The sequence below is a fragment of the Oryza sativa genome, chromosome 2 (assembly GCF_034140825.1).
Source record: "Oryza sativa Japonica Group chromosome 2, ASM3414082v1".
Taxonomy (NCBI): Eukaryota; Viridiplantae; Streptophyta; class Magnoliopsida; order Poales; family Poaceae; genus Oryza; species Oryza sativa.
The window spans coordinates 27,915,265-27,938,344 of NC_089036.1; the positions used below are offsets into that span (position 1 = coordinate 27,915,265).

At 40.5% G+C, this 23,080-nt stretch overlaps 1 protein-coding gene across 2 annotated transcripts; it reads right to left on the reverse strand.

Moving 5' to 3' along the window:
• Positions 1–7,181: 7,181 nt before the first annotated feature.
• Positions 7,182–10,424, reverse strand: LOC4330293 (dof zinc finger protein 2-like). 2 transcript variants are annotated; one of them, NM_001401919.1, is made up of 2 exons: positions 10,252–10,424; positions 7,182–9,221 (listed from the first exon to the last, which is right to left on the reverse strand). In NM_001401919.1, exons 1-2 carry the CDS (start codon positions 10,273–10,275, stop codon positions 8,100–8,102), a joined length of 1,146 nt encoding a protein of 381 aa, NP_001388848.1. In that variant the 5' UTR covers positions 10,276–10,424; the 3' UTR covers positions 7,182–8,099. The 2 variants fall into 2 exon arrangements, with proteins under 2 accessions (NP_001388848.1, NP_001388849.1); NM_001401920.1 differs by lacking the exon at positions 10,252–10,424 and adding an exon at positions 9,530–10,227 and having other exon boundaries at positions 7,935–9,221.
• Between the last annotated feature and the right edge of the window lie 12,656 nt (positions 10,425–23,080).

Genomic DNA, 23,080 nt, shown 5'->3' on the forward strand with positions numbered 1-23,080 from the left:
TCGACCAGGAACACAAAAAAATGGCACAATTAGACCCATCTGGGGGGGGGGGGGGCAGGAATTTGTCAGCAAGATTTGGGCTCGCAGGATAAAATCTCGCATTTCAAACTGTACTTGTATAGAATTGCTTATGCCCATTACACACGTAAAATGACAATGGGAGGGGAAATGTTACTGCAATTTGTGAGTTTCAGGTAGTACTAGCTGACATCAGTTACTTAATATTCCTTTTATTCTAAAATATATTAACCAAGACATATCTTTTTTTGAGAATTACACAGTACCCTACCCCTGGGCCGGCAAATCCTGGAGAGATTAACAAAGTCACTACAGACGCCTCGCTGTCAACGGGTACGTCGCCTACCACCTACCACTGAAAGCACAACGCAGTTAAATCCTGAAAAATTCATTTCCATGGGTACGTCGCCTACCACTGAAAGCACAACGCAGTTAAATCCTGAAAAATTCGTTTCCATGGGGAGTCGAACCCAGGACCTTAGATGCTACTGAGACTTTTGTAACCACTAGGCTACAAGCCCTTTCGCAACAAAGACGTATCTTGATATTATGAAAAAAAAAACTTGTTTAGACTAGTAGTGATATAATCTATCTAATATAGTATTAGATCATTATATTTTAAAAAGAATAAATACTATTACTATGTTGTGAATGAAAAGCTATGTTAATTTCAGGAGTTTGCAATCAGTACCAGACTACCAGTAGGGATCTTGTTGCGGATCATGCAGTGGGTTAGTGGCACACAACTCCACGCTACTACCTCATGACCCATGTTCTATGATTGTGCTGTTGCATGAACTGTTGTCATGTAGCCGAACATAAGCAAATGGATGGCAGCGTTGCGTCACGTACCTGCGGACGCATGCATGCCGACCTTTCGATCATGAGACGAGCAACCGGCCGGCACTGTGTGCACACAAGTAGGAGTACCGCTGCACGCGTGCAACACATGCATGCCTTTTTTTGTGCTTGCAAGGGAAGCCTCTGACCTGAACAGCACAGCTGAACAGCCCTGAGCTGCTGTGCATGCTACCTCAGCTCGTTTCGAGATTGTCATATTCACTGTTCGGATTGGTATCCGGCCGGTTAAGGCACCGAGTTCGTTTGATGTTCGTTTGGTAGAAGATGTGGATATATAACCGGTTCCAGGTTTTTGTCATTTATATTTTCTAGTGTTCCACTCAAACATGTACCAAAATTAAAATTGAGTTGTACGTATCATGTGGTACATGTGTTGTCGTCAGCCTTGGTTTCTTTAGGACTCCCTCCGTCCTAAATTATAAGACACCATATTTTCAAAGAAAATCAAACTCGGTATTTTTGACTAATAACCATACTAATCATTTATATGCTAAATATTATACATATTATATCATTATATTTATATTTTAAAGTATTTTTATGTGATGTTAATTTTATATTTATTGGGAACATAACATGGAATAAAGTATATCATTGTTTAAAAAAATAGTATATGCCTTATAATTTGGGACGGAGGGAGTATATAACTTCTTTCTGTTTTTGGAAAGGTATTTTGATGGGCATTTCAATTAATGCTTTCTTTTAATATCCAATACCCCTCAGAATATTTTTTTCCTCCATATATCACCTAAAAAGTTATCAGAAAATTTTAAAAACTTTGTAAGATCAAAATATCACTCCATAAACATAAAGTTTAAATTCATAATATAAGTAAAAACAAAAATAAGAAACGCGATTGCATGTTTATGGAGGGGATGCCCCATTGAGGGTTATAAAAGACTTTCCCAATCATTCCTTTATTATGTGTTTGGTTGGAGGGACAAGAAGGGTACGGTTAGAGCGAACCCATTTTTCAGAGTATTTGATTTAGGACATGTGGGATGATATGATCCCTAAAAAGAAATATTTTCTCTAGATCCGGGTCAATTCCATACTTAAAAAACTGGTAGACCAATCCAACTCACTTTCTCTTTCTCATTGACACGTAGACCACATCATCCCATTCTCAAGAAATAGTACCGTTCCACCTCTCATGCAAATTAAACATATATGTGGAACCATCCCATCAAAACACAAAGATGGGTTAGATTCGTTCCATCTCATTACTAAACCAAACACACGCTCTAGACAATACAGGGATCATCAACAGGCCGGCACGCTAGATTAGCTAGGGTGATCCAAGAAGCAAATCCGAGCGTTTAGAACTGAAGACGGTGTTGCAAGATGCAACGAAAGTTTTTCGGTGGTGGGGAAAGAACACAACACTGTATATTGCTATAAACGTTAAAGGCGGCAATAAGGTAGTCGATGCGTCAAAGGGAGGTGGTGTGCAGGTCAAGGATGGAGGCATGAGGTAGGGAGATTACAGCAAAGCCTCATCAACACTGTACTTTGAGAAAGGGAGGTTAATTAGGGACTTAGGGTTAAAGAAAGGAGGGAGGTGGACTATTGGATCTGTATCGAATGGTCCAGGATTAGGTATGCTCGTATGCACATTCTATAACGTTTTTCTTTATTTCTTTTTTGGTGCGGGGTAACCGTATAACGTCATTAATTTGATAGTGGATTAATTAAAAGTTATCAAGACTAGAAAAATGCCTTTGTGTTGTAACGGATGAAAACTATTTTAATCATGAGCTGTAATTCTGATCGTCTCAATTTAGCATGCGAGTTTGTATATATATATATATATATATATATATATATATATATATATATATATATATATATATATATATATATATATATATATATATATATATATATATATATATATATATATATATATATATATATATATAGTAAATTTGTTTGGTGCTCCATGGTGCCCGGGCACCATTGTTGAAATTGAGTATATACCCAATTCAAATGAGTATGAATCTTTTTCAATTACTTAGGTATTAACTATATATGGGGGCACCATGGTGCCCGGGCACCATGATATCAAATACACAAAATCACTCAAATTTTTCAAAATTTTCAAATTGTGAGTATATACCTAGTTATAATAACTCGATTCATACCTATACCTATCAACAAAACAACTCAAATTTAACTTTATTTCACAATCCATGATTACATACCTAACTAATTATATGTATGGATGCTATATACCTAGAATCAAAATCTAACAAAAACAAGTTCAAATTCAGTTCAAACTTGCTTTGAACTAGTTAGTAAAGTAGCTAATGTTAATATCTAAGTAATTGAAAAAGTTTCATACTCATTTGAATTAGGTATATACTCAATTTTAACAATGGTGCCCGGGCACCATGGAGCACCAAACAAATTTACTATATATATATATATATATATATATATATATATATATATATATATATATATATATATATATATATATATATATATATATATATATATATATATATATATATATATATATATATATGAGTCTCGTATTTCCAAAAGCGAACGAACTTAAAAACCGACTCATACACAGATGACGTACTAAAGTACGGCAAAAACATCTTCAATTTTTATAATAGTAATTTCAAAAGCAAACGAACTTACAAACCGACTCATACACAGATGATGTACCAAACTACCGACAAAAACATCTTTAATTTTTATAATAGTAAAGATAAAGATATATATACTTCCTCAGTCAAAAAAATAAACATAGTATAAAATATGGCATATCTTTAGTATTATGAATTTAAGATATTTAGATTTGTTTATTTTAGAACTGAGAAAGTAGGTTTCTAACATTCTGTTGCCGGCCGCTTACATGCATGCGTATGGTGATGATTGATTCGTCTCTTACAGCTGAGCACGGAAAACAGTATTGCCTATTAATGCGAAATATTTGTTAAAAAAACTTAAAAAATAAACTAAAATGATTTTTTAAGAGCAACTTTTTTATATTAACTTTCGCAAAAAAAAAAATTGCACATTAGCTACTTACTAGTAACACAAATGTACACTAGCTGCGCATTATCATATACAAGTGATCGACCAACGCATGCACGCTTGTATGCAATACGAACAATAAATATTACAATTAATAGGCAACGGCCATGACTTAATCTCGCTTGGCCTGGCACAGTATTAATCAAGGTATAATGAGCAGCGGGGGTGTGTAACTGATGGTAATATAATTAATATAACAAACGTTATTTCTCAGCACAGTAACTTATCCAGTGTGGTGTATATATATATAGTTCATCATTTCAAGTACTCCCAGACACAGTGCCAATCGGACGGCATAGATACTACAGGGAATATGCATGATCCATTTTCTTAGCTTTCTTATTTATGAAATACTTAAATATGTCATCTAGCTTGATTATGCTTAATGGATGAATGGATTAACGGTAATGCTTTTTGAACTTTTGAACGATGTAATTTTTGTAAAATATTTCATAAATTTCTTAGAGAACTTTATAAAAATCAATCTTTCAATTTTATAATAGTTAATTCATTCGTTTCTACTCTTGAATAATTATCACAAATCATTTATCTATTCAACCATTCAGCACAAAAGAACAAAAATATGCCACGGAAAAACAATGCTAAAAATAATAGAAGTACATTGTAGATTTCTAATGGCCACAAGAAATAACTTGTGTGAATATTAGATCATAAATATTGAGACGATCGATAATGAGAAATAAAGGGAAAGAGGAGATAGCATTATATAGTTGCATGTGCCTTATATTGTGAAATTAATAAAGTGAAAAAACTATGTAATATATATGATTTTTTTTTCAGTGGAGTACGCACCAATCATCAATTTTTATGCTACCTATAAATTAAGTATCTTACACCATAAAAATCAATATCATTTTTTGGCAAAAATATGACAAAGTACTTTAATTTGCCTCTTTTTTTTACTTCATATTATAAATTAGAATCGTCAGACTGCTGCTCAAAACTATCCAGAATGTAAAATGGAGATATGAAAACTATAATACTCCTACTTATTTTTACTTATGGATGAAAAAGCATTCACAATGCTATTATTTTACTAATCGAACCTAGGTGGAAGGGACATACTCCCCCCTAATATAAGAGATTTTGATATTTTGCTTATATTGTTTGACCATTCGTCTTATTAAAAAAATTAAAATTATTATTTATTTTTGGAACCTTTATTTTTTGTGACTTACTTTATTATCCTAAGTACTTTAAGCACAACTTTTCGTTTTTTATATTTGCACAATTTTTTTTTGAATAAGATGAGTGGTCAAACAGTGCAAGCAAAATGTCAAAATCTCTTATATTATGGGACGGAGGGATTATAATTTAAAGACTACTGGTGTAATACTTGTCGACCAAATAAAAATACTTTCACAACATTACAAATTTATCTATTTACATTAAAATAAAGTTATCAGGAACATAAAATTATGTGATTTTCATCCTGACTATATTGAAAAGCCGACACTGTCAAATCAAAATGAGTAGAGAGGACAGGAAAGAATAATACCAATTTTTTAGTCAATAATGTAATAATACTATGTATTATATTATTCTAAGAGTTAGAAAAGCTAGCATTGAGGTGGCTAGAGTTTTTTCTTTTTAGAGGGTGGTTCGAAGTTTCAGGTAATTTGACATTATCTAAAATCGTAATTAAGCAAAGTAACCTAATTGAAACTCTCTACAATATCTGTTTTTAGAATGAAGGATTTCTTTTTCAGGATTCACTAAATGAAGTGAAAACACCTGTAAAATTTCAACGTTTTTTTCACCCTTTTGGATCGATCAGAGAGTACGTCATGGTTACGATAGCTAGATGCATTGTAGTACACCACTAGCATACTAAACGTGAAGCATGGGTGAATGCATGGTGGTCTGCTATGGCTAGGACTGTAGGACATGGTTGCACTTGCACACACACCCAAATGTAGCATATCTTATCTTCCTTAATGAGTGTAGTGCTACAAGTAGCAGCACACTAATTTATTAGGACGGCCAAAATGCAACCACAAGGTGGACTGGTAGTATTCGGCAGCCCCGCATCCCTAGGAGAATGTTTTCCCGGGCCCTCCAAAGAATGGTGCTAAGGCCAGTCACAATGGCTAGTGTCATTGCACGGCTACCCAAAATATTATACCATCTTCTCTCAAATGAAATCTTTTATGAAACAATCCCCACAGTGGAGGGGTTTCACTTTGACGTTTCCAAGACTAAGCAAAGCATTTAATTGATACAAGTTGCTGGGATCATTTGTACCCAAAATCCGGCGCGGCGCGGGAGAATGCGGAGGTCGCACGGCGGAGGCGGACGCAAGAGATCCGGTGAATGAAACGAATCGGCCTCAACGGGGGTTTCACTCTGTTACCGAGGACTTGGAAACGACGCTGACGAGTTTCACCAGGATGAAACTCTTTCCTTCTCTCTCATCCCCATTTCATGCAAATAATCATTTTTTATTCAGTCTTACCCCTATTAAATGTGCATGACACACCAGTGAAACCCCCATTGTGACTGGCCTAATTGCATGGCTAAAATATTATCAATATTTTCAATTCCTAGCTAGCGCCGTACATCCAGGTAGAAGAAGCTACACATGGCCGCGTTCGTATGTACATGGGCATAGTGAAGCGGTGAAAGAATCATTAGGTATAGTATATGGCAACTTTCTGGTATGGGCAGTTGAACTTGCATCCGGGGAAAAAAATCTAGAGTAAAAAAAGCCCAGCATGCACTCGTTGTAAACTTGACAAAAGAGAGATCTCAAGATACAGTATGAGTGCAATTGTGCAAAGGCAGGGTGCAAGCATGATGATGGTGATGAAGAGTTAGAGGAGTACCTATATATAGCTTTTTGGCCCAGAAAAATAAATATATCATGGTTTGTAATAGGATAGTACAAATGACCATGCCGTGCACTAAAACAGATGGCCTAACATATGATAATAGTACCATGTGGATGGAAGGTGAGAGAAAGAGAGAAAGTTAAAGTAGGGGCGTCTGTCATACATACTCGCGCCATGCCGGCCCTTCTTCCCTCCTCTCCTCCTAGCTCCCACTAGTGGCTTTCATGGCTGGAAGATTCTTGCCTCTGGGATGATGATGATGATGAGAGACGATTCGACATCTCAGAGAGTAGCTAAGCCTACCTGCCACAAGAAAATAGTATAGCACAGAGTGCGAGCGAGCGATCGAGATGACAGATCGGTATATATACAAATCAGCATTTGCATGCAGGAGAACATAATAAAAGGATGGCAAATATAATCAATATATTAATGTAGGAGTAGTTGTAAACGACAGTAAATTAATAGGAGTATTATTACAAGCTGTTCCTCAAAGTTACTATCATGGTGTATAAATGAACTTACTGAAGCCACCATAAAAAATGACTGTTGCTAGGTGCCCCTCTAACAGAGAGCATTGTATGCTAAAGCACCAGGCCCCTCAGTGATCTATGTGAGCTTGGTTTAGGACGCATATATTGAACTATGCACCGAGTTAACTGGAGGTATATCAATGTGGTTTCTGACGACACAAGTGGCCATTAATTCTGTATCTCTAATTCCCCATCGATTGAAATTTCTAACATGTCACCTGTGCCTGCATCTGCAAGATGCATGCCATGCAAAACCAACACAAGAATTTGGCCAATCAATCGGACATATGCAACTAACCAACATGTTGTTTGTTCAGACTACATACAGTAACTCAAACGGCGTACGTACCGTCCGTGGACACACACACAGCCATCAAAACTAAAAAAATGATAAGAGTATCATGCTTCAGTGCAGATTCTACATGACATGATTAAATCACAAAATGAGAGATTGATTGGTGAATAGATCAGCAGCTGTATAATATCACCAAGTTCACCACCCTTAAAAATCTGTGTATCCTGCTGTGTTAGCCAGCCCCCAAGCCGATAATTAACCACACACACATGAACAAACAACAAAGAAGCAACACCATGAAACCGAAAAACCAAACAAAGCAAAGAGAAACAAAACGCCATATGTAACACTAATCACCACAGGCTTATTAACCCCCCTTGTCTCTATCTCGTTTCTCTATCTCCACATGCTGCTAGCTGCTGACCACCACGCGTGCATGCATGAGCCATGCATGGCGGCGGCGGGCAAGCAGTAGCAGCTCGCACCACCTTACCAAGAACCGCCGCCGCCGCCGCCATTGCTGCTGCCGTTGCCGATCATGCTGCTATTCCAGAACCCTGGGGCCTCATGGCCACCGATGACGCCGCCGCCACCACCTTGGTTCTTGCCGTGGTCGTACTGATGATCGCCGCCGCTGTTCGCGTCGCCAGCCGCGGCGCTCACCACCGGCTTCAGGTCCTCGAAGGGGAACAGCAACCTGCCCGCCGCGCTCTCTTGCAACCCAGCGCTGCACGCGCCGAACACCCCGGAGCCGCCGCCTGCACCCGCGCCGTGCGTGTCCAGGGAGAAACCGAGCACGGTCTGAGCTTGTTGCTGCTGCTGCTGCTGTGGCGGCGGTGGCATGCGGAACTCGCCGAGATGGAACCCCGCAGCTGCGTACTCCGCCGGCATCCCTAGCGGCGCCATCTGCGGCAGCGGAACGTAGCAGCCGGTGCTCCTCAGCAACTCCATCGCCGAGAACGCGCCCACGCTGCCCCTGCCACCGGCGCCGTTCGCCGCCGCCAGGTTGCCTCCGGGGTTGCACACGCTGCTGCTCTCCAAGCTCGGGAACGCCGTGAACTCCGGCGGCTGCAGGGCGCGGCCGTGGTGGTGCGGGAACGCTAGGTTGAGGTCCTGCGCTCCCTCGTGCATCAGCTTCGGGTTCTTGGCCGCCAGCCCCACGGGGACCGAGCCGGACACCGCCGCGGAGGTGGAGGCCGACGCGGCCGCCGACGGCACCACCGAGGACGACGAGCGCTTGTTCTTCCGTGAGCCGCCGCCGACGGGGACGTTGCGGAGCGAGCCGCCCTCCGTCCAGTAGCGGCGGCACGTCTTGCAGAAGTAGCGCGGCTGCTGGAGGCTGTAGTTGTTGTAGTAGCAGAACTTGGTGTTCGTCGAGTTGCACCGCGGGCAGTTGAGCGCCTTCTCCTTCTGCGGCCGCGCGCGGCGCTCCGTGCCAGCCCCAGCTCCGGCGGCGCCCGCGCCGGCGGCCGCTCCAGCCGCCGGTGGGGCGATAGGCCGCTGGGCGCTGGCCGCCGAGGACGGCGGTGGCGGTGGCTGATTTGAGCTCCCATTAGGATTTGGATTTGCACCCATCAGCATCTCTTCCATGGGCTTCACTAGCCCTAGCCCCTGGTGATTGACACATGTCGTTGCACTCCATTAGATGTTGCAATTGCAAGTATCAACACAAACCTAGAACTAAGTTATGCAATACTAGACAATTAGCAAGAACCAAGAAGCAAGAACATGTAGTATATGAGAGACGAATGGGGGAAGATGAATGAGCATGAGGTGTGATGTGAGCTAGGATCCTTATGGTGCAACAAAGAACCAAGCAAATGGATACAAAGCGAGATTAAAGCTAGAAGAGGGAAAGGTGAAAGATAGAAATAAAGCGGGAAAAAAAAAGCAAAGTAAAGATGAGAGAGAAAACACACCACCACACAAAACACACAACTTTGTTTGTGCTCTTGTAGGGTTGTGTTTGTGGCGTAGCAGTACTGCTGCTGCTGCTACTACATCATCCTCCAAGACATGGCTACTCTTTTGATGCAAGGTGTGGGCTTGAGGAGAGAGACGAAAGGGTGAGGGGTGGAGAGAAAAGCCATGAGGAAAAGAGAGATGAAAAGATAAAAAGGAAAGGGAGGATAAGAAAGAAAGCGAGGAACAAAGGAAAAGAAAAGCGGTGCGTCGTGTGCTCCTTTCAAGGATTAAAAGGGGAAGGAGAGGAGGGAGCAAGAGAATTAAAAGGCCCCAAACAACAACAACAAGAGCCCTCAGCTCGAAGCCAATGGAGAAGACAGAAACTAACCCACATACACACAGAGCGAGAAGAATATGGCCGATCCGTGCATAGATCTGCACAAAGAATAAAAGGTTGGCCATGGCGGTTCCCAAGAGCAAACAAAGCCGAGAGAGAATAGAGATCACCGTATCCCACCAGAGGAAAAGCAAGCGCCAAGATCAAGGCACAGGCAGATTAAACAAGAAGGATCGACCAAGAAACACCCACATCAACAAGATCCAGAAGAAGAGCAGAAGCCAAAATCGACCCGGCCGGGCCCCCGGTGAGAGATCTTAATTGTAGACATGTCGCCGGTGTTGCATGCACCGATTCGAGAAAGGATCGAGCGCAGATCAGCCGCCGCAGCTTAATTACCTGATGCCAGTGGGCCGCATCCATGCAAGAAGAATCCCAATTGCTCGATCCTCGCCAACGATTTCTCGCTATCAACACAAGGAGAAGAGAGAGAGGCAAGGAGGATGAGGAGCTCCTGGATGTCTCGAGTAGCTAGCTGCAGGCACGAGTCAAGGAGAGGAGGAATGTCTTGTGGATGGCCTCAATTGAATTGCTCTCCCTTTCTATCTCTCTCTCTTCTCATATGTCATGAGATAGTGGGATTCTTTTCCCAATATTTTTATGTCTCTTGGAGAGGAGAGGAGAGAGGACGGATGTGAGGGAGGAGGAACAGCAAGGGAAATTGGTGCAGCAGCGTGCTGTGCTTGCCTCCGTTTTTGGTTGTAAATTTTTTGTTCTGGCTGGCTGGTTGAGTGTGCCGCCACCTGCGTGCGTGGGCCGTTCGCAAAACCAGTCGGTGGGAGTAGTCAACCTAGCGAAGGAAGCCGCAGGCCCGCAGCCGCGCAGGCAGGGGGAGAGAGGCGCGCAGCCCTACGAATGATGGTCCGTGGGGCCGTGCACGTGCGTAGGACGACGCGCCACGTGCGAGCCAAACCAACCAGGGTGTTTTTAGCGCTTAGCAGTATGAAGCTGCGTATAGATACTTGAGGAGGGGTACAGATCAGCTCTCAACAGCAACGGGCAGGATCAAATTCATTGCGCTTTTAAATATGACTTGGCTCATCAGTGCTACCTGCTTTTAGGTGAAGTGATTACATGATGTTCGGAACTATGTCAAGGAAATTTTTAAGAGGGACCAGCTGACTTTCCTAGGTAATTTTACACGAAGCTGTAGAATTAGAGTTGATATACAACTCTGAGCTTTTGTTTCCATATAGTATGTGTTTGTGTTTTGTATACAATCGATTTATAAAAAACAGAATTAGATTTGATGTACAACTATTGGAATCTATTTTCACAAATGAGATACAACGTATTTCATATATGAATGACTGTAGAGATCATTAGACATGAATATATGATGTACAACTCTTACTATATCGATCAGTCTACACCATAGCATTCCTACTTAAATCGATAATAGGTCGATAGTTGGACATCATACACACTTGCAAATATAAGCTGCAATCCACTGTTACTATGTATTTACTCTATCAAATACGGGTTGCTATACCTCATAGTTCCGTTAGAACGGTATGATACCAATCAACAGCAGGTATAAGATTCTGATACCTCATCGACACTAGCCAATAGTCGTCGATATTAGATCCGATACCCCATCATTATCACTTGATAGTTGTCGAGATCAGATCTAGAACCCATAGTAATAGCTGATACTTGTTGGTACTAGCTGATACTTGTTGGTACTAGCCGATACTGCATCGGTATCATATCGATACCTTCTAATACCAGATAAGGTACCAGAGTATCAATTCGTAATATTTATATGTTTCGATTTCATTAGCATCGCCCTTCCTTTATCGATGGAGGTGGCCACTACCTCCTTCGATGGAGACAGCCGCTTCAACCCCTATCCTCTCTTGGCGATGACGGTGATGATGGTCTCCCCACGACAACGACTACGTTGCCACTCTCCTATCCTCCATCGGCACAGTCCTTCCATCCTCTCGATGCGATGGCTGAGGTTTCTCTCATCCTCCTAGTCATCGTGACAGTGGCTTCGGTGATCCTCGCCCTTCCTAGGCAAGAGGAGGAGTAGGAGGAGGCGACACTACAGGCGATAAGCAGCTAATCAACTAGATCAAGTGGTGGTTTGCGCATGCCTCCCGGCGTATGGGGGGCAGACCCGGTCCACACCTTGGAACGGGATCTCCGTCTATAGCATTTTCGTTATCAATTTTTGCCTATATACCGAATGGACATTCAGATAAAAAAATTGCATGTAAAAAATAGTAAATAAATATGAAAATATAGGCTTGTCATTAATTCTATATTTCAATCTTATAAAGTTAATGAAATATTAAAAATCAAGATATCAATATATTGAAACTTCACATTATCAAACATAGAATTTATGAACTATTAAGTAATGAAAATATTTGTAGGAAAAAAATGAAACTACTAAGATTGAGACCCATACACAATGCAACTTTGATCTTAGTAATTCCCAAATCTATATATTGTTTGATTGATCGTAAACTAAATTAAGACTTCACAGCCACTCCAAATTTGTATTATTACTAATTACGATTTTGGTATTATTATATTAAGAAAAAAAAATTAATGAGAAAAGTCTTAGAATTGATTGTATATATAAACCGCATGCGCGCGGTTTCTAGTTATCAATTGGTAAAGAATTTTTATGATATTTTTTAGTTGGTGTGTAGAAAACTTGTATACATAATATATGTTTCCATGTAAGTAGACCAATGACTAATGGTAACAATGAAACCTCCACTTGGCTTAGTGCTGTAAAACTAGTTTTGACAAAGATCCAAATTTTCTCACCAAGCAGAACCTACTAGCCAACCAATTAACTAGTTCGGCCATGTAATACCAACTGGGTGTGTTCGAGAGAAAAGATAAAAGGAAAATCAAGAAATACGCAAAACGATGTGACATGAGCGTATGATTAGTTGACTGTTAATTATTTTAAAAAAAGATTAATATATTATTAAAATAACTTTTTCTATATAATTTTTTTTGAAAAAACACAATATTTAGTAGTTTGGATAGTGCGTGCGCGGAAAACGAGGTTCCTTACTTGTCACTAACACAAAAACACCACGTATGTCTACTATTAGTTGGGAGAGAAGTAATAGGTTTGAGTGGGTTAGTGGGTGGAAACAGGTGGACATGCGAAAACGAAACTAGTAGCAGAATGAGCCGGGAGTCCGGCGGTGAATTCTCGTGGTACCGGTACGTATGGTCGATGTCCGTTGTAGTCGCGCACGATGTATATACGGACGGGAAATCCCGTTGCTAACTTGCTACAGGTTTTAATTTGCACGCCCTAGCTTTGGTGATGGGTGATGTGGCCGACGCGTCCGCGTCCGCCTCCGGTCAATCCACTTCCGCCACACGCTGACCCCCTTACGCGCGCCAGCCAATGCGATCGATCGAAGCCTCCCGGGCGTCTCGGCCAGGGCCCCGCCCCGGCGAATGCACCCATCCATCCGCATCCGCGCGAGCCAACGGCGCGACGCCACCGCACACCACACCCCCAACCCCACCGTACCACACCACACGCGGTGCCGTGCCACGTTGGTGGTGGTGGCGAGAGATCGCACTCGGCGCGCGGGAAGGGCGGGAGGGATCGATCGAAACCGATCGGTGGATCGATGGGAGAGCCAGATCGAGCCGCCCGCGCGTGGGAAGGGGACCCGCTCGCTCCGACAAGGGCTAAAGCGGCCGCGCACGTCTGCGGGGGCGGTGGCAGCCCACCCCCCCTGCCTGCCGCGGCGGTGAGGGCCTCGCGCCATCTCACGATATCGCTATCGCTATCGCTAGTGCGCGCGGATGGGGTGGGAGCTGCTCCTCCTGCTCCTGCCGCCCCCGCGCGCATAGTCCAACGGTGAATGTGCGTGCGTGTGCGCCTGCTAGTGGGTACGTACCATTATTGTTGTTCGGCTGCCACCGGCGAATGGATCCATCGAAATTCCTTCGCCGTGTCCCCATTCACCCACGACAGCCTGCCGGGTGCAGCTAATATACCTAGTACTGTAGCTCGTATAGCTGCTAGTACCACCACTTCCCAATTAATTTGGCTGCTCGGATGGAGCTTTGCAGGCAGGAGGGAGTAATAACTTTGGTATACTACTCGCAACCGAGTCTGTTTTGGCTAGGTGACAATTTTTATTTTGGAGAAAGGCGAAAGGGGAAGAAGCGGCGGCAGCAACAACAGATGGAAGAGCTAAAGACACGAAAAGAAAACGAGCTTTTCTTTCTTTCTGAACTCAACAACGAGCTTTTGTTGGATGATATCGGTTTTGTCCCCTTTTTATTACCTTTTCGCTGTCTTTTCTGCGAATTCGTCCACAGTTGATCGCTTCCGGCCGTGATAGCCCTTTTTGAGACCTTCGCTTCGTGTGAGCTTTTGTCAGTAGCGTCCAAAAGAAACGATTCATCAAAACAGAAGACTCTGCAAAGTAGTAATTAGAAGCGGTCCGTGACAAGGTAGTACGAGGGCGTACTAATCTCTCGCTGATCAAACAAATTCCCCTTTTCCTCCCCCAAAGGCAGAAGACGAGTAGAAACCACCTTTTGAGAATGATCACAACTTCCCTCGAGACCTTAATTAGTCGCAAAGGTGGTGACAACTGACAAGTATGAAGGGAATAAAGGTGCCGGCGATTACGCGTTCGCTTTGAGCGATTAGCACCCGTTTAGCTAAGCAGATAAGATTAAACCAGTTTGTTATGATGACTTGTGCTAATATATTTGTTTACGAAGGTCGGTTCTACTCCTTTCTCTTTATGCCTAGGACAGTAGGAGTAGTATATTTGTCACGTCGATTAAGTAGTCCTTACTTTGCTCGGTTGAATTTTCCTCTACGTGGCCCTTTTATACGTGACTAATATAAAACGCGAATAACTTTGCCCAACGAAACTAAACATCTGCCCCCACTATCCATCCATCTTCTCACGCTCATAAAGTCACAAGCTCATTCAGCGCACACATCGCAGCCATCATTGTTCATACCCGGATGATCACCTGATTTATTGCTATCGCTGATGGTACTCGACTTATCTACGTACTGATCCAGAAGTGGTAGGGGGTAGGCGCAGGATAGCAAGCGAGTGCCACAAAACATTTGCCACACCACAATGCGGCAGCTCATGCAGGATGGTCATGTCAGGTCAGATGGCGCGCACACGTACTGAATTTCGGGGAAGGGAGAGAGCAGACAAGCAGGCAGGCACTGACACCCACTATGTGCCGTGACAGATCGAGCGAGCTAGCCATGCATCTTTACGGATTTAGGCTGTGTTTGTGGGAGATAGGATTGGGAAGATCGGGAAGAGACGCAAAACGAGTTGAGTCATTAGCGTATGATTAATTAAGTATTAACTATTTTAAACTTTAAAAATGAATTAATATGATTTTTTTAAACAACTTTTATATAGAATTTTTTTACAAAAAACACACCGTTTAGTAGTTTGAAAAGCGTGCGCGTGAAAAACGAGGGACAATCTCCCTATCTCCACTGAACGAACGCAGCCTTAATGAAGCTGCCGTCTCCTCAGCCAAAAGCCGAAAAAGCTCTCGATCGATCGATCGATCGCGCTAGGACTAGCTAGGCCGGAGCACGGGTTTCTGCTCCGTCGCGTCGTCCGGCTAGCTCGTATAGCTATCATCGCGCCCCGACCGACCGGTCGAAAGTGGGCTACTGCTATACCGCCTGCTGCTTGCTTGCTGCGCGCGGTAGGTGCGTGCTGCTCCGTGTCCGCCGCGAGCGAGAGCTTCCTCCACTCGGCGGATGGAGTAGCTTCGCATGCGCGCCACTGTGCTGTTGTCTCAGGCACATGTGATGTGCACCACCGATCCACTACCCAGCACCCTGCAGCGCAGGCATCAGAACAAGCGGACGTACGGATTCACGGCAAGCCTTCGAGCTTGGCCGACCTAGGCTCTCATGGGGTTTTGAGCTACGAGGAAATTTGATACAGCATAGTATAAGGACCCCCTTTGAATCGAAGGAAAAACCACAGGAATTCTAGAGGATTTTATCCTATGAAAAATAATCCAATAGAGTCATTTGAAACAAATGATTGTTTTCTATTAATTCCTTTGAAATTCCTATGAAATGAACCTTACTAGAGCAATTTTGGAGGAAAATAAGCATGAGGTCTCACTTCATGTTTTCCTCTTCATGTGTCTAAGGTTTCTGCGTTTTTCCTATGTGCTAATCAAACGACGACAGTTTGAAGACTTTTCTGTGTTTCAAAATCCCATAGGAATCCAATAAATGTGGCATTCAATTCCTATATTTTTCCTATTCCTCTGTTTTCTCAATCCTGCGATTCAAAGGGGCCCTAAATGATTTTAAAAGAATGTTATAAATCCTAACATATTTAAATTCGTACTACTAACATGTGTGACATTCATTCAAATAAATCTCTTATATTATGGATAGAGGGAGTACACAACACAGCAAAAGTTTATGGTATTTGTAACACCTCACTTAAAAACATCATCATACAAGAAAGAAAATTTTACCATAAAGTCAAATGCTTATAGCCACCTTAGACGCCCTTATTGCTGCCCCAAATTCTAGGGCCTTGAAGAGAGGATGAGAGAGGATGGGAGGAGGAAGAGTAGTTTGGTTTTGGTTCAGGACAGACCTAGTCGCAAGCGGGATAGAATTATCTTTTTCACGTGGTATTTTTTTCATTTGAAATAAAAAATAATAAATGGCAGTAGTGCCCACGTCTAGTTATTAATATTTTCTCCAACAACCATGTCATGTGTTTTGGGTCTCCTGTGACAAGATCGACCATAAATTTTGGATGTATTTTGTCTTAAAGTTACGGAGTCTCATAACACGGCACTGCTACTCCTACCTCCTAGTTGATGAGTCTACTCTAAATGTACATGATTATTATACCATTTACCGGACTTGATTTGCAACGATCAGGCTTTACGCTATGTTATTTTAATTATTCATTAGATTATTGAAACAGATTATTTCTTCTATGTTTTTTTCAAAAATGTTTTCTCAAAATAATACTTTTTTGTAAACAATTATTTAATTTTATTTATCAAAATATTATAATTTATCCCTATAACCAGGTAGAGAATTCATGAATGTAATCCACTTAATCTAAATCAAACGGACATAAAGTATAGTTCTTTTCCCTTTTCGACGATGACCAATTTCAGTATTCTATTGTCAAACCCTATTTTACACGGCCTATTATTATTTATAGGATGACTTTTTTGAAGTTTGATACATTTAAACTAAGGCTGTGTTTAATTAGTTCGTGTGCGAAATTTTTTTGAAGTATACGGACACACATTTGAAGTATTAAATATAGACTAATAACAAAACGAATTACAGATTTCGCATGTAAACTGCGAGACGAAATTATTAAGCCTAATTAATCCGTCATTATCAAATGTTTACTGTAGCATCACATTGTCAAACCATGGCGTAATTAGGCTCAAAAGATTCGTCTCGTGATTTACATGCAAACTGTGCAATTGGTTTTTTTCATTCACATTTAATGCTTCATGCATGTGTCTAAACATTTGATGTGACGGAAAAATTGGAAGTTTAAGAAAAACTTTTAAATCTAAACACAGCCTAAAGAGTTCACCTGTGTTTCCAATGCTTTGGATTATTTAACATGGATTCTCAATACAATCTACGATTTTATATATTTTGATTAATTAATACTGGTGGATTGTCCCGGCTACTTTGGATGGGGTTATGATAAATAGAATTGGATTTGGTATACAACTCTTTTGATTCATAAATATAACTGTAATATACATCAAGTCAAATTGGATTTTATATGCAACCATAGTATATATTTTAATTGATACAATTCTATTTTTATATAGTAGTTTTTAATAGTATGGTTGGATTTCATATAAAACTCTTAACTTCTATTTCATAGATTTTGTGCTACCTTATCAATTGATCTACACCTCTATAGTTAAATATATCATGATCGGATGGTTAATATGTTTCTCTTTTGATAACTGGCTTAAAGTCTGTGTGTTGCAATGGAAAACAAACACACAACGGAAAATAAATTGAATTTCTAGCTTATTAAATAAATCGTTATGCGCTTATTTAGTCCAAGTAATACTATATTTTTTCTTATTTAACAAGTAGATGATTTTGAAAATTAGAGGAGCCAATAGTAAGTGGTGTAATAGTATATGTCAGTGGTAGTGGTAGGTTGGTGTGGAAATGGATACCACCACTACGAATTAACATTTTTAAGTAGTATAGAATATGAGAACTATACTTAGAGCGAACGCATTGCCTCCTTTAATTCCTAACTATCTTTATAAAAATAATCTAGCTAGATAGGTATATAAGCTTCTCAATTGTGCAATTATAACGTATTAACGCGCGTGGCCATAATATGATCGACATAAACAGTCGGATACTAACATGGAAGTTTTCTATTAAGTGACCGATTCATATATGCATTTACTTTTATGTATAACTAGGAAGGTAGCCACGCGTTCGCGCGGGCATGCGTCGTACGCTAAGTTTGAGGTATTTATAAAAGCGATATATTAACAGGAGAACATCTGCCACGATTTCTCCATAAATTATTTTTGTCAGCATTAATTAATTATTTAATAATATTTTAACCTATTAGATTTATATTATATCAAATATAAGTAATATCAATAAGTAATTATTTATAATCTTCTTCATCATTTAAAAAGAAGGTAGATTTATTTTCTTTAGAAAACATGTCAACGAAAGTAAAAGTAAGTGTAAAAAAAATTAAGGTGTTTTTATTTTTTATTTGTATAATATATTATCATAATATGTTAAAGGATGAATTGGGTGGGACATTAAGCTACACGAAAAATGCACGAGTTTATATAGCCTAATATGATTGATATATTTTGAGAGGTGATCTACCTATGAACATTTCATGTAGAGTGAATGAGAGGCTCCACGCAACCTAGCAGGAATACAATAACGACAAAATATCATTGCATAATAATATTTTTGGAATGTCATGTACCATGAATAAACACTTGTTATAAATAATGGTTCTACCGGTTTAAAAGGTATAGGAGCAGACATGCATGTTATGCAGTGAGCCAGACAGAGGTTCTGATAGACTTTGTTTTTTTTACCAAAAGATAGATATGATGGTATAAAAATTGGGTCCATCGGTTTAAGTGGAAACCGATGGTCGATTATATGAGAGTTTTTGTAATTAATAGAATGCCACATAACAACATAGAAGTGTTTATAGGAGTGGTAGGAGCAATCATATGTATGATTTAGATGCTATGATCATTTTAAGATCGTTTATTTATCTTTTAAAATTAAAATATCATTTATTTACAAAAGCATCAAGATCAATTCGTATATCTAAATAGCCCCCACGTGTATGTTGTGAGAAATTAATGAAGTTTTTTATGAAGAAATTAATTAAGTTGGTAGAAAGTCATTAGATGTCTAACAATGTATTTTTAATGGGTTTAACAGTTTCATTAAAAAATAAGCTAGCATATTTTTATTTTCAATGACAAATTTTAGTATTTTCTTTTATTTAGTGGAGCACTCAAGATGGATGTGGGTCTAGAATGCAATAAATCCAATATAGATATTAAAATTTTATATTTATTTGAAAAATAAAAATAGATATATAATTTATGGTACAAATAATTGTAAAGACTCGTAAAATTAATCCGGCCTTTATTAAAAAGTCTAAAATAGCACGTTTAAGTATAAATTAGTTAATATATTTCTTTGTTAGTTTAATGCGTACAGAATGTAGCGGTATAAACTTTATAAACTTTATGCTCCACATAAAGGGTTCACATATACCTTTATTTAATGGGTAAAAATAAAGGGTAAACTTTATTAATTTGAAAATAATGCTCCACATAAAGGGTTCACGTATACCTTTATTTAATGGGTAAAAATATAGTAGTGTAAACTTTATTTTGAAAAAAGATATATCATAATATAATTATATAAGTTATGATTATATAAAATTTAACTAGATTATATATATATGAAAAGAAAAAGGAGGGAAGGAGATGGAACCGTAAGTACGTACGTACCTACGGATGGTGTGGAATTGTACGTTTTAAGATCAATCTAGCTAATCTGACGGTTTCTAATAGTGGACCCACTATTTTAAGTAAAAATCAACGAATAGATGTTTTTTTTTCTCAGAATTTCTTTGATTTCTCTAATTTATTAGAGCGTTAAGTGGCGGCTTAGGAGGTTTGTAGGAAGATTAATGGACTTTTAGTATATAATAGATTAGCATTTTGATTATTCCAGATAGAATGTAAGTATGTGTACAATATTCACAAAATCCAGTGTGTTTTTCCAGAATGGTTATTGACAACCTTTAATTAAACATACACAACTATTAACCATTTGTTTTGTCTGTATGGCAAGGGAATTAGCCAGCGTTAGATCCCACTTTAGCTAAAAGTATAGGAGACCCACTTTCGGACTAGCTTAGTCGAGCTATATTATTAATTCTTTAACTTCACTTATAGTTGATGATTGCAAATATAGTACTCTGAACCTGATCGATCTATCCATCCTGAAATTAATTAATTGTGTGACTTCTGATTTAACCCGGCCACACATATGACTTTATTTTAAGTATCATGTCCTTGGATACAACTAGCCTTCAACTTTGGAGTTTGGACAAGAAGATATTGCTGCCTTTATCTTACGTCAATTAACAGCCTGTGGCTCGTTCCTCGACATGGATGTGGTGGTTTTACCGTATCCGGTTTTTAGGTTGGAGTGCCACTTCTGACTTAAGCTTGTGATTTGTAGCCTAGTGCCCAAGTCAACCTGCATGCATATATAGGAGCATTCCTCATGGGACGTGTTGCATGTTAGGTGGAAATGGTGGGATGGACCACAAAACCAGCTGAAGTTGCCCACCGCCCTTTCCACAAAGGTGAAATTGTCCAAACACATAGGTCTCCCTTGAAATTGTCCTTTCGAGTTGTTTTTGTCTTTGGCCGGTGGACATGTACCATCTTTGTATTTTTGACATGTACATTTGGCAATATTATGCTGCATTGCTATACCGAACTCAATACAACATTAATTCAAGAATGCTAGCTACATATTCACACATCAAAGTTTGTTTCTAACAGTAGATAGAACTACTAGATATTTTAGATTCAAGAACATGGTGAAGCATGAAGCATTTTGCAACGCCCGAGGCAGAGATGGCGGGAAACGGCCGGAGCCCGGAGGGAAGCGCCTACATCCTCACCCTGAAGCGGCAACGGTTTGGAGGAAGATATTAGTGGCAGTGGATACAAGGTCGAGAGAATTGGTGACAGAGACTAGCAAAGGGTCAGCCGACGGCGGCTACGTCGAAGCCTGGCGGAGATTGGGCTGTTGGGCAAACAAGCTAAGAGGATATCCCCAATAGTGTTCGTGGAGATTAGCAACATGAGAGGAGCCATCATGGAGGAACGGCGTGGAGGCCATGCTCGAACAAGATGACTGCTGGTGAGTCAATCGCCCAGAGGTAGAGTGACAAGCCGTCGACGGAGGTGTGGCGGTATAGAGAGGGTGTCAACGGCGCGTACTAGATTATAGTCGGTTGGTGGAGCCAGCGGAGTGGACGGGACAACAGACCATGGCGGAGTCCTGCCGATAAAGATAATGCCCTTAGTGGGCAGCGGCTGTGCAGATCCGGTGAAGTTTGGAAGAGAGTGGACGGTGTTTACCAACCAACTAGCGAAGATGATCGTTGCAAAGAGGGGATGAGGACCCCGTCCCCGTCGATAGCAGTGCTAGGAGATCAGGCAGGGCCAGGGGCGGAGCCACATGGTGGTCCGTGTGGGCCATGGACCACAGTAAAATCTGGCCCAAGTGCCAATTACCCCTGTTCTGGTCCAAACATAGAAAAGAATGATGCTTTTATTTCATTAGTTGATTTGCCTTATCGATTTGTCGTTCCAGCTTCCGTCCTTCCCAGTTCCCATCCTAACTACGCCATTGATCGTGCGAGTGCTTCTTTCGTAACTCGACGACTCAACGCTTGGGATTGGGGACCTGTGTCCAACAGCGGCAACTGGCGTTTGGCGACCAGGATCAAGAGCAGCGTTCAGCAAGTAGCTATGTCACCATGTCAGTTTCGGTTCGATTTTGGGAATTCCAATTAGAATTGGATTGATAAATTAAAGCAATGCATAATCCTATTGTAGATTTGTTGAAGCAGTTCTATGCTTGTATGTTAACATTTATAGTGTTCAGAAAAATTATGTTAAGTTAGACCACCCTAACCTAAAATCCTAGCTACGCCACTAGGCGGTGCTGACCTCAGCCCCAAGCAGTGCTGGTATGGAGGAAGCCCAGACCCCGGTGCGGGAATAAGTACGCTGGAGATGACTAGAACTGCATTATCATAGGGAGCTGAGCATGAATCTTTATGTACATCCAATGGTCACGAATTCTACTATACATTTGTAAATATCTTAAAACATCAGTGATTGTTTAGCAAAACCATAAATATGAAACTGTTAATAGTGAGGACTGCACATAGCACAGTCGATTAGGCACCGGGGCGTGCAGTAGGCCAATCGTGGTTTCAATCCACGGGGTCATCTCATGAACCTCACCTAAGAAGGTATCCACTCTTTGCCATTGCCAGGACTAACTTTTTGGTTAGTTCTGATTAGGTAAGGAACACATGTGTGCATGTTTAGTGGATTGCATACATGTTACTGGTGCACTCAAGACTAGAGCCTCCAATCTCTTTCAAGCATGTGCTTGGGACAAGTACACATGTTCGCGCGTTGTTGCACAAATATAACGTTTGTCTATGTACAATTTGTTATAAAAACTGACCCCGATATAGACATCAGTAGCATAACACGGAAGAACATCATAGAAGATCTAAACTTGATGACAATGTGTGGCAAAATATTTGTTTTCTTTTTTGTTAACGGGATTCAACCAAAACTTATATCCCCAGAACAATACATGATTATGTGCTCTCCTTCCTGATCTAGTATAATTATAGTTGACTAAAGTTGTTCATAGAACTACAATTTTAGTGACAAAATTATCGACTTGGTTTAACATTAGTGACATATTTCAATTAGCTACAAATTATGATAAAACTGGAACCCTTTAAAATCTTTTTATTATTGACAAATCAGACCCCCAGCTTGTAGATTGAAGTGT

Coding starts and splice junctions, on each gene's coding strand:
- LOC4330293 (NM_001401919.1), bottom strand. CDS start 10,275: ATGGATGCGGCCCACTGGCATCAG. Junction 9,222..10,251: donor ATGCGGCCCACTGGCATCAG/GTAATTAAGCTG, acceptor GTCAATCACCAG/GGGCTAGGGCTAGTGAAGCC.